Source organism: Sinocyclocheilus grahami, unplaced genomic scaffold, assembly GCF_001515645.1.
Source record: "Sinocyclocheilus grahami isolate Dianchi unplaced genomic scaffold, SAMN03320097.WGS_v1.1 scaffold352.1, whole genome shotgun sequence".
Classification (NCBI taxonomy): Eukaryota; Metazoa; Chordata; class Actinopteri; order Cypriniformes; family Cyprinidae; genus Sinocyclocheilus; species Sinocyclocheilus grahami.
This window is the reverse complement of record NW_015505531.1, coordinates 115,546-130,085: the sequence shown is the minus strand read 5'-3', so window position 1 is coordinate 130,085 and position 14,540 is coordinate 115,546. Positions and strand designations below refer to the sequence as shown.

The 14,540-nt window shown below is 34.7% G+C and overlaps 2 protein-coding genes and 1 long non-coding RNA gene across 3 annotated transcripts in view; 2 read left to right on the top strand and 1 right to left on the bottom strand.

Moving 5' to 3' along the window:
* Positions 1-6,405, top strand: part of LOC107548660 (actin-like protein 6A) — a 19,776-nt gene extending 13,371 nt beyond the window's left edge. The window contains exons 10-14 of the mRNA XM_016229434.1: positions 2,661-2,775; positions 2,869-2,949; positions 3,055-3,150; positions 3,257-3,343; positions 6,280-6,405. Coding sequence (XP_016084920.1) covers positions 2,661-2,775; positions 2,869-2,949; positions 3,055-3,150; positions 3,257-3,343; positions 6,280-6,360 — 460 coding nt within the window. The 3' untranslated portion in view covers positions 6,361-6,405. The remainder of the gene's footprint in view (positions 1-2,660; positions 2,776-2,868; positions 2,950-3,054; positions 3,151-3,256; positions 3,344-6,279) is intronic.
* Positions 6,406-7,319: 914 nt separating this feature from the next.
* LOC107548661 (39S ribosomal protein L47, mitochondrial-like) lies at positions 7,320-9,289 on the bottom strand. Its single transcript, XM_016229435.1, has 5 exons — positions 9,106-9,289; positions 8,826-8,886; positions 8,644-8,740; positions 7,796-7,927; positions 7,320-7,696 (listed from the first exon to the last, which is right to left on the bottom strand). The coding sequence occupies exons 1-5, from the start codon at positions 9,194-9,196 to the stop codon at positions 7,628-7,630; spliced, it is 450 nt and encodes a 149-aa protein (XP_016084921.1). The 5' UTR covers positions 9,197-9,289; the 3' UTR covers positions 7,320-7,627.
* Positions 9,290-9,402: 113 nt separating this feature from the next.
* Positions 9,403-13,483, top strand: LOC107548652 (uncharacterized). Its single transcript, XR_001604483.1, has 2 exons — positions 9,403-9,529; positions 13,229-13,483. It is a non-coding gene; the product is annotated as an uncharacterized lncRNA (long non-coding RNA).
* Positions 13,484-14,540: the final 1,057 nt, after the last annotated feature.

Below are 14,540 nucleotides of genomic sequence, written 5' to 3'. Positions count from 1 at the left end.
TTTTATGGACGACCGTTTCGTGAACCTAGGAGAGGAGGTCATTCTGACTTTGCTATGACAATCTGGCGCTTCTGAATCAGCTACTGTTTTGTTATTAGTTTAAGTATTTGCTATTGACTGTTCAAATGCGGAGTTTTGCACATCGTGTGTGTGTGTGTGTGAGTAAGTGAGAGAGAGAGAGAGAGAGACAGGGTAACATCACAGTGGAGTCAGCTGTATTAACCGTAGCTTGTGTACTGCAAACACATACCAGCTTCATCACTGTCTGTCACGCGACTCTATTCCCCTTTCAGGCTCTGTCTTTACATTTATTTTGAAAGATGAAGCTCGTGATTATGGTAAGGGGCGTTACATTTCCGACGAGTGCTTGCGGTGTTCGGCCAATCACAATGCACTGGGTCAGCTGGCCAATCAGAGCAGACTGCGCTTGTCGGAAGGAGGGACTTTGTAGAAAACGAAGCGTTTGAGAGAGGCGGGGCATAGAGGACCTAAAATAATGTACAGTATTTGAAAAAGAATGTTTTTTGAACATTAAAGTATGTCAACATATTCTGTTACACCAAATACACAAAATTATGATCTTTAAAAAAGCATCATATGACCCCTTTAAAGGATTCGATCCTTGAAGTGAAACTGAAGAAAGGTATTAAGTTCCATCTTGCTATAGCTTCCTTAATTAAAATTTTTTTTTATATATATATATATGAAATATATATGAAAGCAACTGGGTTTATCTTTATTTATATCCTGACAGTTTTTCTAATTGTTCTTATGATATGAACAGTTTAGGTAAAGAATCAATAGGTTACCGTAGGTACATCAAAATATTGTTTAACGAGATAATTTATATTTATTTTCTCTATTTTAATCTCCTTAATATCCTCATTTTGTGTAATATATTGAGTGAGTTGTTCCAAGTATAATGCAAAGAGTAATGTGACCATGCACATCCCTGTCTCGAGCTTCTTTCCAGAGTAATAGTTTCTTTTTCCGCATCTACGCTCATCACTATTGCTTTAATTTTATTTTGTTGTATATGCTTTTTTTATGGCCCAATGTAATGTAGGAAGTATAATTGGAACAAGTTCATTTTTAAATTCCTTGTACTGCTCTGCCATGTAACCATCTGATCTTGGCAACTTGTTTGCCAACATTTTTTTTTTTAACATCCTGCCCAATGAAACAATGTTTATATTAAAGGCAATGAAAACAAATATGGTGAAAGTAGGCTATGCTATTCATTATGTGCAAAAAAGGGACTAAAATCACATTACATTCTAATATTGAAACATTACAATCTAAAAACAATAACAAACAAAATAATGCTTTTTAAAAAAAAATAATGCTTGTTTAAACACAAGTGCAGAGATTAACTGCATTTTGTTTTTGATTACCCCATTTCTGCTATCATAAAATACACTTACTCGTAGGTTTAAAATGCAAAATTATTGCGCTCCTATTCAATTGCACTCGGTCTGTTTGGCGCCGCACGGTTAAGGCTAGATGGGAAACAGCTACGGCTTCTGCAGAGAATCGCATGCAGAAGGCTCCTGACAGCAAAATGGAAGTATTACCTTGACTTTCTAATGTTTACAGTTGGAGAATATACCAGTGAAATGTAAGTTGAAAATGTAAAAAATTCAAACAAATCAAAGGATTCTGAAAGAAATTTATGCTGGTTTACTCATAAATATTAAGCAACACAACTGTTCTTGAGCACCAAATCCACACATTAGAATGATTTCTGTGAAATCATGTTTGAGTGGAGTAATGGCTGCAGAAAATTCAGCTTTGCCATCACAGGAATTAATTCGATTTTACATTTACATTTAGTCATTTAGCAGACGCTTTTATCTAAAGCGACTTACAAATGAGGACAATGGAAGCAAACAAAATCAACAAGAGAGCAATGATATGCAAGTGCTATAAAAAGTCTCAGTTAGCTTAACGCAGTACATGTAGCAATGTTTTTATTATTATTATTATATAATTAATAAAAAGAAAACCGATTAATGGCTGCAGAAAATTCAGCTTTGCCATCACAGGAATTAATTCGATTTTACATTTACATTTAGTCATTTAGCAGACGCTTTTATCTAAAGCGACTTACAAATGAGGACAATGGAAGCAAACAAAATCAACAAGAGAGCAATGATATGCAAGTGCTATAAAAAGTCTCAGTTAGCTTAACGCAGTACATGTAGCAATGTTTTTATTATTATTATATAATTAATAAAAAGAAAACCGATTGAATAGAAAAAGAATAGAGCAAGCTAGTGTTAGAGGCCTTTTTTGCTTTTGTTAATTGTATAATAAATAAAAAGAAAACGAATAGAATACAAAAAGATTAGAGAAGCTAGTGTTTTTTTAACATATATTATTTTAACATTAAGAAAATCATTATTTTGAAATAATGTAACTATTTCACAATATTACTGATTTTACTGTATTCTTGAGCAAATAAATGCAGCCTTGGTGAGCATAGAAGACTTCTTTCAAAAACATGTATCAAGTTGTACCAAACCTAAACTTTTGAACTGCATTTTATATAATATTTTAAGTTGAAATATCATAATTAACTTTATCGATTGAGCTTTTGCAGTGCTTATGATCTTAATGGAAAAGAAAAACGCCACATTGTTACAATTTTTCCTATACAGAGTAGCTGCCCAGATGCCCACCGTTCATTATGAGCTGCCTAATGGATACAACTGTGATTTCGGAGCTGAAAGACTTAAGATCCCAGAGGGTCTTTTTGATCCTTCAAACGCTAAGGCAAGAAATATCCTTCTTACGTTGTCCAAGCCTCTTTGTGTAATGCTAGTATTTTTATATATTTTTTTTTACGGCGTCTTAAAATTTTCACAGGGTCTGTCAGGGAATACCATGCTGGGAGTCAGCCATGTTGTGACCACCAGCGTTGGCATGTGTGACATAGACATTCGACCAGTAAGATTTTAAAACACTGCTATACGTCTACATTTACATGTCCTGCATCTCTGCTGCCAATGCAGGTGTCATTATGCTTCCCACATCGTTTTCTTTTTTAAACAGGGTCTGTATGGCAGTGTGGTAGTTACAGGAGGAAACACTCTCATCCAAGGCTTTACAGACAGAATTAACAGAGAACTCTCGCAGAAGACGCCACCAGTAAGTGGCACATTTTATTTTGCTATTTTAGAGTGTCAGGTGGGTCTCTTGAAGTGATTTGTTGCTTTTTTATGATAACATGAATTGATTTTTGTCCTCTCTGCAGAGTATGCGTTTGAAATTGATAGCCAACAACACAACTGTGGAGCGCAGATTTAGCGCCTGGATTGGGGGCTCTATCCTCGCATCTCTGGTGAGTAGTGTTCACTAGGGCTGTCACGGGATCAGATTTTACACAATTGTGTTGGCCAAAAAAAAACCCACGCTAACGATATTATTGCAATATCGATAGAGATTTGACCAAAAAATAATGCTATCTGTCAAATGCATAATTTGTTTTATTTCTTTTGACCAATGAATCACACTCAAAATGTGAGTTTAGGGAGGCAGAGAGCTTTTGTAACCATAACCAGCTATGAGAACTGTTAATTGGCACTTCTTTTAGGCTGGGGTATGAATGAACTAACTTCTTTCAGGTGCAGTTTCACTGTCCGTCATGTCCTGAAATGATTTTGTGTGGCAGAAGTAGTGTCACACTGCATTGTTGTCGTCTTTTTTCCATTTTATGATGTGTAGCAACCAGCGTTAAGGTGCAGTACGGGCATCTGCTATGTTGGGAGTGTCAGCCAGCATTTACACCAGTTACTGGCCCTAAATGATGATATTAGATGTACAGTCATGGCCAAAAGTTTTGGCAGTGCCATAAATTGTGTTTTTCAAAGTTTGCTGCTTCAGTATTTGTAGATTATTTTCCCACATGTTTCTATGGTATACTGAAAAACAATGATAAGTTCTAAAGGCTTTTATTGGCAAAAAAATATGAGTCAATATTTACAGTGTTGACCCTTGTTCTTCATAACCTCTGCAATTCGCTCTGGCATGCTGGATATTAGCTTCTGGGCCAAATCCTGACTGATGGCGATCCATTCTTGCCTAGTTAGTTCTCGGAGTTGATCACAATTTGTGGGCTTCTGCTTGTCCACTCGTCTTTTGAGGACTGACCACAGGTTCTCTATGGGATTGAGATCCGGGGAGTTGCCTGGCCACAGATCCAAAGTTTCAATGTAATGATCTTCGAGCCACTTCTTTATCACTCTTGCTTTGTGACATGGTGCTCCATCATGCTGGAAAATGCACAGATTATCACCAAATTGCTCATGGATCATTGGAAGAAGTTGCTCTTGCTGGACTCGATATACCGTTTATATCGATATACAATATTGGACAGAGTGAGCTGCTGCGGGGAATGTGCATAATCCATTTTGTTCTAAACATGAGACATGCTTTGTATTAAGGGCTTTAAAATAACTACTAAGATATAATTACCGTGTAGTTTTAAAGGGGCTCGCTGCCTCGGGTGCTCTGACAGACTCATGTGCTGCTGACAGACACTATTTGTGCTGTTTAATGCGTTTGAGATGTGTGGTTTTCCTCAGTGTAACTTTGCACATCTAGACTTTGCAATATTTGCTCACTCTTCTTTGCAGAACTGCTCAAGTTCAGTTAAATTTGATGGTGATCGTTTGTGGACTGCAGTCTTCAAGTCATTCCACAGATTTTCAATGGGGTTTAAGTCTGGACTCTGACTAGGTCATGCAAGGACATTCACATTTTTCTCTTCAACCACTGTGTGCTCAGTTTTGCTGTGTGCTTTGGGTCATTGTCATGCTGGAAGGTAAACCTTCTTCCCATAGACAACGTTCTGGCAGAGGGTGATGAAATATTTTATTTACCCTACAGAAAACAATTGAAGAAGTTACTTTGCTTGTTTGTGAAAGTTAGTTTGCCTCATATGAGAGCTGGGTGCATTTGAAGGCCTCAAGGCCAAACTGAGTGACTGTATAGGCCTCATGGTTTATGTGACTGCAATATGAATGGAGAATACAGAAGGAAGTATCAGAAATGGGAGATGCCACAGGATGAGATAATAGGAAAATAAATAAAAAGGAAATAATGTGTGTGAAACTCCTTAAAATCCTGACAGCTCATTAAAATCTTAAAATGTATATGCCTCTGCAACCTTGGGCACCCAGAAAGTGGTAGATAAGAGAAGTTATCTTTTGGAAAACAGATTAGCTGGTGGTTTTCTACAATGATTGGAAGTGCTTCTTCCCTCCTTTTATATCAATCAGTCTGCTCTTACTAACTAATTAGTATGATAGTGATTTACCTGACTAGTATTCACACCTTGTGCTGCTGATATGATTAGTCAATTAATGTTAGCTGGTCATTTTGTGTCAGGATCAAAAAACTGTTTTTTAAAGCTTTCTAGTAACCCTTAGACCGTGATTATCTTGTTCAGGTGTGTTTGATTAGGGTTGGCTTATAGTAGTATGATAGTGATTTACCTGACTAGTATTCACACCTTGTGCTGCTGATATGATTAGTCAATTAATGTTAGCTGGTCATTTTGTGTCAGGATCAAAAAACTGTTTTTTAAAGCTTTCTAGTAACCCTTAGACCGTGATTATCTTGTTCAGGTGTGTTTGATTCGGGTTGGCTTATAGATTTAATATGGGCTGCTTTTGGTGCTTGACACCTTTTTATTGGTCGTTTTGTTTCAAGAATAAGGCCCAAGGTTAAGAATTATGCTATTACTTAAATATAAAATGTTTTTCTCTAATTAACAACATTACAATAGTGAAAGACAACTTCTCCTACTGATCACGTCTCTTGCGTGGCGGGTTGTTGGACTCATGAAAAATAATCACGTAGTTTGTATTCACCAAAACTGATTTACTGAAGTGAAAACACGGACAGAATTGGTGTTAGTGTGAGCGCCTCTTGCTGTGAGGCGGGAGCGACGAGCCGGCAGAGGATTGCGCAGCCTTCCTCGAAGTTCTGTTCACGATTTCTGATTTAATTAATGTATAACTGCGTGAGGGGGGCTGTGATTGGATGATGACAGGTATCGGTGACCATTCTCAAGTGATCAGCACTGCTGCTGTTGTATCAGTCAGTGGTTACATCAGCGTAGCAGTCAAAAAAATGGGACAAGGGAAGTCACGTACGGAACAAATCAATTAGGCCCAAAATACGGGACGGTTGGCAACCCTACCATAGCATATTGCCTTTATTTCAGTCTAACAAAACCACAATATATCATGACTCTGTTTTTGTTACTTTTAGGGAACTTTCCAGCAAATGTGGATTTCAAAACAGGAGTATGAGGAAGGTGGGAAACAGTGTGTTGACAGGAAGTGCCCTTAACCAGTTCCATCAACACCTGGTTGCCTTCAAAAGGAGAGGAAAGAAACCCCCCCCCCGCCACCACCACCACCTCCTAGTAGAAAAGCCTTCTTAGTGGACTCAGGAACTAACAAGGACACTTACTGTTATTTTTAGTGCAAACAAACCATATTTTAAACCGTTTGACATGGTTGCACTCTTTTCTACTCCACACAATATTTTCAAATATCCCGTTTCTGACCACCTGAATAATTAAAGTAACAGTGACGAGGTTGTCGTTTGGTACATGGGAATTATGTCCCTCAATTGTATCAATGCTTAGAACAGTTGAAATAGTTTTTTGATTTATGCCACTTCTTAGAAAATGCATCACAGGAAACAATGTTTGTTATGCTTTTAACAATTGATCAGCTGTTTTGGGAATAAATAGTTTTTTGTTAAACTTGTCTAAATTTCTCTCCTATTGAACAGGTAAGATTGCCAATTTAGTGATTGTGCACATTTGTATTTAAACTTTTGTTCTAATCTTTAGTACATTTCAACTTGTTTATTCAGACTTGCATATTGGGGAAAACCTATATTTAAATGTGTCCCTTAAAGTTATTCAAATGGGAGAATGACTTGCAGTCCTTATAATTCACTCATTTAGACATTAGTCATAAAAATTAAACTAGGTAAATATATACAAAACAACAGTCTCGGTTACAAGTGTGAATTTATTTTTTGACTGTACAACATATTATGAGTCTCTAAAACATTTGGAGAAATGAAAAAAAAAAAGTATTGTGTGTTGAAAAGACAATATTAAATGCGAAAAGTCTTTTCAGTGGTCTGATGCAAGTGCAGTCTTTTTTGGAAACATTGGAGCAAGCATTTTTTGATTTCCATTTTCTCTTTTTTTTCTTTCCGTATTTTGCAACCTAAAATTCAGAACAGCAGAGTTGAACATTACAGTGTATCAAGGAAATGTCATTTGCGTAATGTAATATCATCTGTTAGCGTCAACATCTATCAGCTGGTTGAATGAATCATGTAAATAACTATTTTAAGGAGGCCCATGATGGAGGAACAAAAAAAATCAAAAGTTTTATATTCACTCGAGAAACTTGCAACAAATGCGAAGAGTTTGTGAGCGAACGTAAAATCTTTGAAATATAATTTTTCCATCACCATGATGCTCCATAAAATCAAATTTTCAGTTAAATTTGTAGTTAATCTGACGGGGAAATTTTTTTCTGTTGACTTGTAAATTGAGACTTACCTTGTGTACGGGGCAACATGTGATGGTTCAAAGAATCGCTGCCTTTTGTATCTGGAATTCAGATATCAGGGGATTGGATGTTCCCTGAAGCGGTACCTGGTGAACAAACATGCTTATAAGTTACATTACACAAACACAAAATGTATGCGCATAGGAGAACAATCTGCAAAACATTTACTCATTTGATTTGCTTACCAGAAGGTTTTGCCAAAAAACATTCCTGCGCCATTCGCCCGGTCTGCCCCTCTCTTGTCCTGTCTGCAGTAAGCGCAGAGAATCCTCACGTTCTTTCACAACCGTGTCAAGACGCATTATTGACCTTTCAACCTATTAAAAGAATTCAGAATGGATATTCATCCATGTACACCTGATAAATTGAACATGCATAGAACAGCCACAGATTCACCCTGTATTTAAATTTCAAGACTTGACTTAGCTGCTCTTGGCTGTCATTTCCTTAAAGAGAATCATGAGTCCAAGAATACAGCAGATAAAACTACGCAGGCAGTGCAAACATGTCCCTTCAGAAGAGTGGTTATGAAAAACTGGTCAAATATCTGATCAAATAGATCTGATCATTGAATAATTTGATCAAAAATACAGTTAAATAGTACTATTATTAAATATTACAATTTAAAACAGCTGTTTTTGATTATAGTTTAAAATGTCATTTATTCCGGTGCTGGCAAAGCTGAAGTTTCAGCATCATTACTCCAGACTTTAGTGTCACATGATCCTTCAGAAATCATTCTAATATGCTGATTTGGTGCTCAACAAACATTTCTTATTATTATCAGTTGTGCTAGTTAATTTATTAACGGAAACCATGATGCATGTTTTTTTTTTTTCCAGAATTATTTTATGAATAGAAAGCTCAAAAGAGCAGCATTTATTATTGTTGGTAGATTTTTTAACGTGAAATCCTTTACTGTCAATTTTGATCAATTTAACACATTTGCTGAATAAAAACATTAAAAAAAAAAAATCCTACTGACCCCAAACTTTAAGCGGTACTTTGAATGAAATTGAAACACATTTCATACTTTTTTGAGGCGCTCTGGACTGGGCATCGGAAGGCGCTGTCGTTTTGCCTCCTGTTCTAAAGTAAGTAACATGTTCTTTTCTTTCAAGAAAACATACCTGAAAAATACAAATAGGAATGTGTGTTAATACTTATTGCCTTTTATCTTTAAAAGTCTTCAAACTGTAAAAACTACTCAATTACCAAAGTTTGTGTAAGTTTTCTTTACTTTTCAGTCTAAGCTGTTTGGCAGTCCATGGAGCACCTATGAGGTTCCAAAAAATCATCAGGATACAGCATTAATAACTGTATTATCAATTGATGATGGTAGACTGTATCTCAAAACCTAGTAGGCCTCTTATCTAGTCAGAATATTTGGACACTGAATATAATGCTGTCATTCAAGGTTGAGACAAAGACTACAATTTATAGTAACTGTGAATAATAAAAACTTAGGTAAAATCGTATTCAACATTGTTGGTACCTGATTTAACTGTTTGTTCACCCCAGTTCTCTGGCAGGTCAAAAAAAGGCTTCCAGTCCTTTTCTGACACATGTGTGGAGTGCTCGGTCATTCAGAGAACTTCTGAACCACCGCGAGTCACAAACTCCGACAAATATGGAAAAAAGCTCAATTTGGTGATATATTAATTCATTCTGCTTTTATTCTGGTTAAGGCACTATCAGGATGCACTGACATTTCAGCCCGACATATAATCTAAAAAGTGCCCATTGTAACTGTATTTCTTTTTATTGTGTCGATGCTGTTTCCTTTCATTGGTTGTCTTCGTTATATCTTAGCATCCCATCACCCGTTGGATTGCTCGTACCTTTTATGACAGCCCAGTGAAGGACTATGAGAAAATGATGGCACTTATCCATATTGAGGCCGAGAAGGCTGAAATGAGGTAAGCTGTCTTCGTGTGATTCAACTACTTAAGCTCAATGAGAAATTACATGTGCTTGTTATTTCCATTTAGGAATTAGGGTTATATTTTCTTAAATATTTGGCAGCATTTTACAATAAAATTTCATTTGTTAACATTAGTTAAAGAAATAGTTTACCCAAAAATTAAAATTTACCGAAAATGCACTTACTCTGTCCATCCAAAATGTATATTAGTTGTATTTCATCACTTGCTCGCCAATGGATCCTCTGCAGTGAATGGGTGCCATCAGATTAAGAGTTCAAACAACATAAAAACATCACAATAATCCACACAACTCCAGTCCATCAATAATGTTTTGTGAAATGAAAAGCTGTACTTATAATAAAAAAAATCCATCAATGAGATGTTTTTAACTTTAACCGCTGTTTCCAGCAAAAAAAAATGGAATTCTCCATTCATAATATTGCTTTCTCTAGTGAAAAAGTTGTTCCGTCTGAATGAAGAGAGAATTTATTATTATTATTTTTTTTGTAATGGATGAAGCATTATTATGGACTGATATTTTGTCCAGAAGCGACAGTTTAAAGTAAAAAAAGCATTAATGATGGATTTGTTTCTTTTAAACACACAGTTTTTACTTTTGACGGAAACATTCCAGAAATTTTGGAAACTTTCCAGGATTTTTTGGAATATTCCAGGGATTTTTGAAAAGTTTCCGGAAATTTACCGGAAATTTACCTTTGCAACCCTAAATGTCATCCATTCACTGTAGAAGATCCATGGGTGAGCAAGTGATATAGAGCTAAATTTCTCCAAATCTGTTCCAATAAACAAACTCCTCTACATCTTGAATGGCATTTTTTCATTTTTGGGTGAAATATTCCTTTACATACATTAGCTAACATGAATTAACAATGAAAGATACTTCTGATGCATTTATTAATCTTAGTTGAGGTTAATTTCAACATTTACTAATACATTATTTAAATCAAAAGTTGCATCTGTTAATATAATCTAATGAACCTGAGCTAACGTGAACTAACAATGAACGGCTGTATTTAACTAACTAACTAACTAGATGACATTAACAAAGATTAGTACATACTGTAACAAATGGATTGGTCATTGTTAGTTAACTTTAATTAATGCATTAACCCTTGTATGGTGTTCAGGTTTTCACTTTTTATCAAATGAAGAACTAGGGATGTAACGATTAACCGCGAGCCGGTTGAAAATCGATTTCAATATGTGACGATTCAAATCTGTCGAGATGCTAAACAAATCGCGATTCAATTAAGGGCAGGAGTTTATATATGAATGTATGTCTGAGGGGAACTTACGGTCTTTAGAAAAGGTTAGATGGTATTTTTTCCTCTGTATAATGCATATTAAAGTACATAAGTCTAGCGCTGCTTTGTTTACAGCGGAAACCAAGGAAACGCTTTAAGCACAACCTGCTGGCATAGAGTGAATCTGCGTCTCATTCAGCTCGTCTGCTGTTTCTGTTTCATGCAGATATTTTTTTATGCATAGTTTCACAAAACTGAAGTCAAACCATTCTGGCTTAAAATTTCGAAATTATACAATGTAACTTGTAATGTAATGTAATTTGGTTACCTCTAATTTTAAATGGAAAGAGCACAGACAAAGCCTTAGTTTGTTTATATGAAGAGATTTCTTTTATTTGTTACTTATTTATTTGATTTGGGGCTTGTTTTAAAATTTCAATTTAGTTTTGTCATTTACATTATATTTACATTTTGGTATTTAGCAAACGCTTTTATCCAAAGCGACTAACAAATGAGGACAATAGAAGCAAGCAATCAAAACCAACAAAAGAGCAATAATTTACAAGTGCTATATTAGTATATGTGTGAGTGTGTGAGTGTGTGTGTGTGTGTGTGTGTGTGTGTGTGTGTGTGTGTGTGTGTGTGTGTGTGAGTGTGTGAGTGTGTGAGTGAGTGAGTGAGTGTGAGTCTATAAGTGTGAGTTTTGTGTTTCTGCCCCTGCCATTCCCGCACAAGGTTGTAGCACTTTAGTTCATAAATGTGATCTAACAAATGTAAAGGGCAAATTTTGACTATATGCTGTTTATATTGCTTGTAATTGGGATGAAGTAAACATCTGTTGAGTATTTTAACATATCATTTTTGATTGTGTTGAATTAAAAACCCAAAACTGCAGCGGGTCCACCAGACCCACGAACACTGGCTGAGTAACAAAAATATGAACACCACACAAGTGATTTAAAGGGATAGTTCACCCAACAAATTAAAATTGTGTAATTTCACTTACCCTAAAGTTGTTCCAAACCTGACTGAATTTCTTCATTCTGTTCAACACAAATGAAGATATTTTTAAGAATGTTGATAACCAAGCACTTGCTGGTCCCCATGGACCTTATTATGTAAAAAAGAAAAAAAGAAAATGGAACTGTTTGGTTAGCCAAATTCTTCAATCTTCTTTTGTTTTCAGAAGAAGAAAGTAGTTCATACAGATTTGGAACAACTTTAGGGTGAGCAAATGATGGTGACATTTTAATTTTGGACTGGTCCCTTTAACAAAATGGGACCTTACTGTAAAATCTTTTTATTTATGATATGTAATATAAGGATAGGTGGTATTCATTATGTGTCCTTAATTTTCACACTCAACTTTCATTGCTGACAGGCATCAGTTTTGGCAGATCTCTCAAAAATTAACTAATTAATTGCACATTTTTTCAGTATATTTGAGAGCCATTATTTTTTACATTTAATAGGCTCTGAAAAATATAACTTTTAATTTAAGTGAACTTAAAACAATCTTCACAAACTCTTAATTTGTATATGCATAAACTATATAGATTAATCTTTATTCAAGCTACAAAAGTTAATCAGTGACTAGAGCAGTCCAGTGATTTCTCGTTTTCTTTTGTTCTATGATTTACATCAATGACAGGCTTCATCAGATTTCATTTTAAAAGCAGTGCTGCCTATTTAAAACCTGATGCACATGACATGGATCTGACACGCATCCGATTTTCTCCCAACTCTTTACAGTCATTTAGGACTTTTTAATTTGTTTACGAAGGTTTATGTTTATGTAGGTTCATTTCAAGTGTGAGGTGCCTTCAAGTAAAGAAATTATCATTAATATGTGACCCTGTACCACAAAACCAGTCATAATAAATAAGCTTTCCATTGATGTATGGTTTATGATAGGACAATATTTGGCTGAGATACAACTATTTGAAAATCTAAATATTGAGAAAATCACCTTTAAAGTTGTCCAAATGATGTTCCTAGCAATGCATATTACTAATCAAAAATTAAGTTTTAATATATTTACAGTAGGACATTTACAAAATATCTTCATGTAACATGATCTTTACTTCATATCCTAATGATTTTTGGCATAAAAGAAAAATGTATCATTTTGACCCATACAATGTATTTTTGGCCATTGCTACAAATATACCCCAGCGACTTAAGACTGGTTTTGTGGTCCAGGGTCACATATCATTAATAAACCATGTACTATGAGATTCGATAAAAAGAGAGCAAAAACTTCTGTAGGGTAAAAAATATTGAAGGAATTGTCGAACCTTGGAACACAATTTATTGTCAGTACCACAATAACAAAGGTGCTTTGTGTAGACTACCTACAGAAATGTATCTTGTTTTTATGTAGCCTAATTGATGATCTCTAATTTATTATCCCCTATTGTTCTTGTAGACAACTACAACTTGAAGTCCGCCGACACATGAGAGAAAAAGGAGATGGACCCTGGTTTCAGATTCAGACACTTGATAAGAATCTCATCGACCACAGCCCCAAGTCATCCCCTGATAACTAGGAGTGGTCATTCATACCTGTCCAAAATATTCAGGCATTATACAATGTATAATGTATTGTTATTAATAAAAAATATATTGTTTATTTTTTCCCCTTTTCTTTGCCTCTGGCACCAATAAACTAATGATGAAGTCACTGCTCTTGTGTATCCTTGAAATGAAATGAAAATTCTTTCATCATTTATTCATTTCAGACTGTTCAATGCACAAATCTATTGAATGGGTTAAGAAGATTCAGAATACAGCACATACTGACTACTTTTATGATGCTTTTATGTGTATAGAAGCTTGAAAGCTGCTGTCTTCATTCTTTATAATTACATGGATAAGATCAACCAAATGGTTCATCATTTTTTATTTTGTGTTCCACGGAAGTGTTAGTCATGTTTTTTTTTTTTGCAAGTTAGCAAATTCCACCAAAAACAATTGGAATCAAAACCTAGATATTATAAAAAAATATTTGTATTATTGCAGTCAAGCCACACTAAAATGAGAAATTTCAAGTAACCGTAATAATAGTAATAGTAAAGTGTTGAAGTACTACATCAGAAGCTTATGTAAATTAAAAGATAGTTTCAGAACTGTGAATAAAATAAAATTTCAGTTTGTAAATTATTCCAAGCAAACAGCTGAACTACTGTATTTCAGTCTATTGTCTTTTAATATGTCAGTCTAAAACATGAGTTTCAATATATTTTGTTTTAATACAATAAAAAATAAATAAATTGAGGACCTTTATTATTATTGAAATATTATTAAAAGAAAAGTGATTTAGTGTAGATTAAATGATGCATTGCATAGATAATCAACTAGCAAATAATGTAAATTTAAATTTTACATAAATAATGGCTGGTATAGCACCTTTCAAAAAAAACAATCAAGTACTTATGTCAACATGTAAACATATCTGAATTAATATAACATTAGATTAAAGATGAAACATTTTATAATAAAAGAGGAAGAGCAAAATTTTATGCATAAAAATGGAAATAAAAAAACAATAATGATAATTAAGACAACATAATACATATACAGGTGCATCTTAATAAATTAGAATGTCGTGGAAAAGTTCATTTATTTCAGTAATTCAACTCAAATTGTGAAACTCGTGTATTAAATAAATTCAGTGCACACAGACTGAAGTAGTTGAAGTCTTTGGTTCTTTTAATTGTGATGATTTTGGCTCACATTTA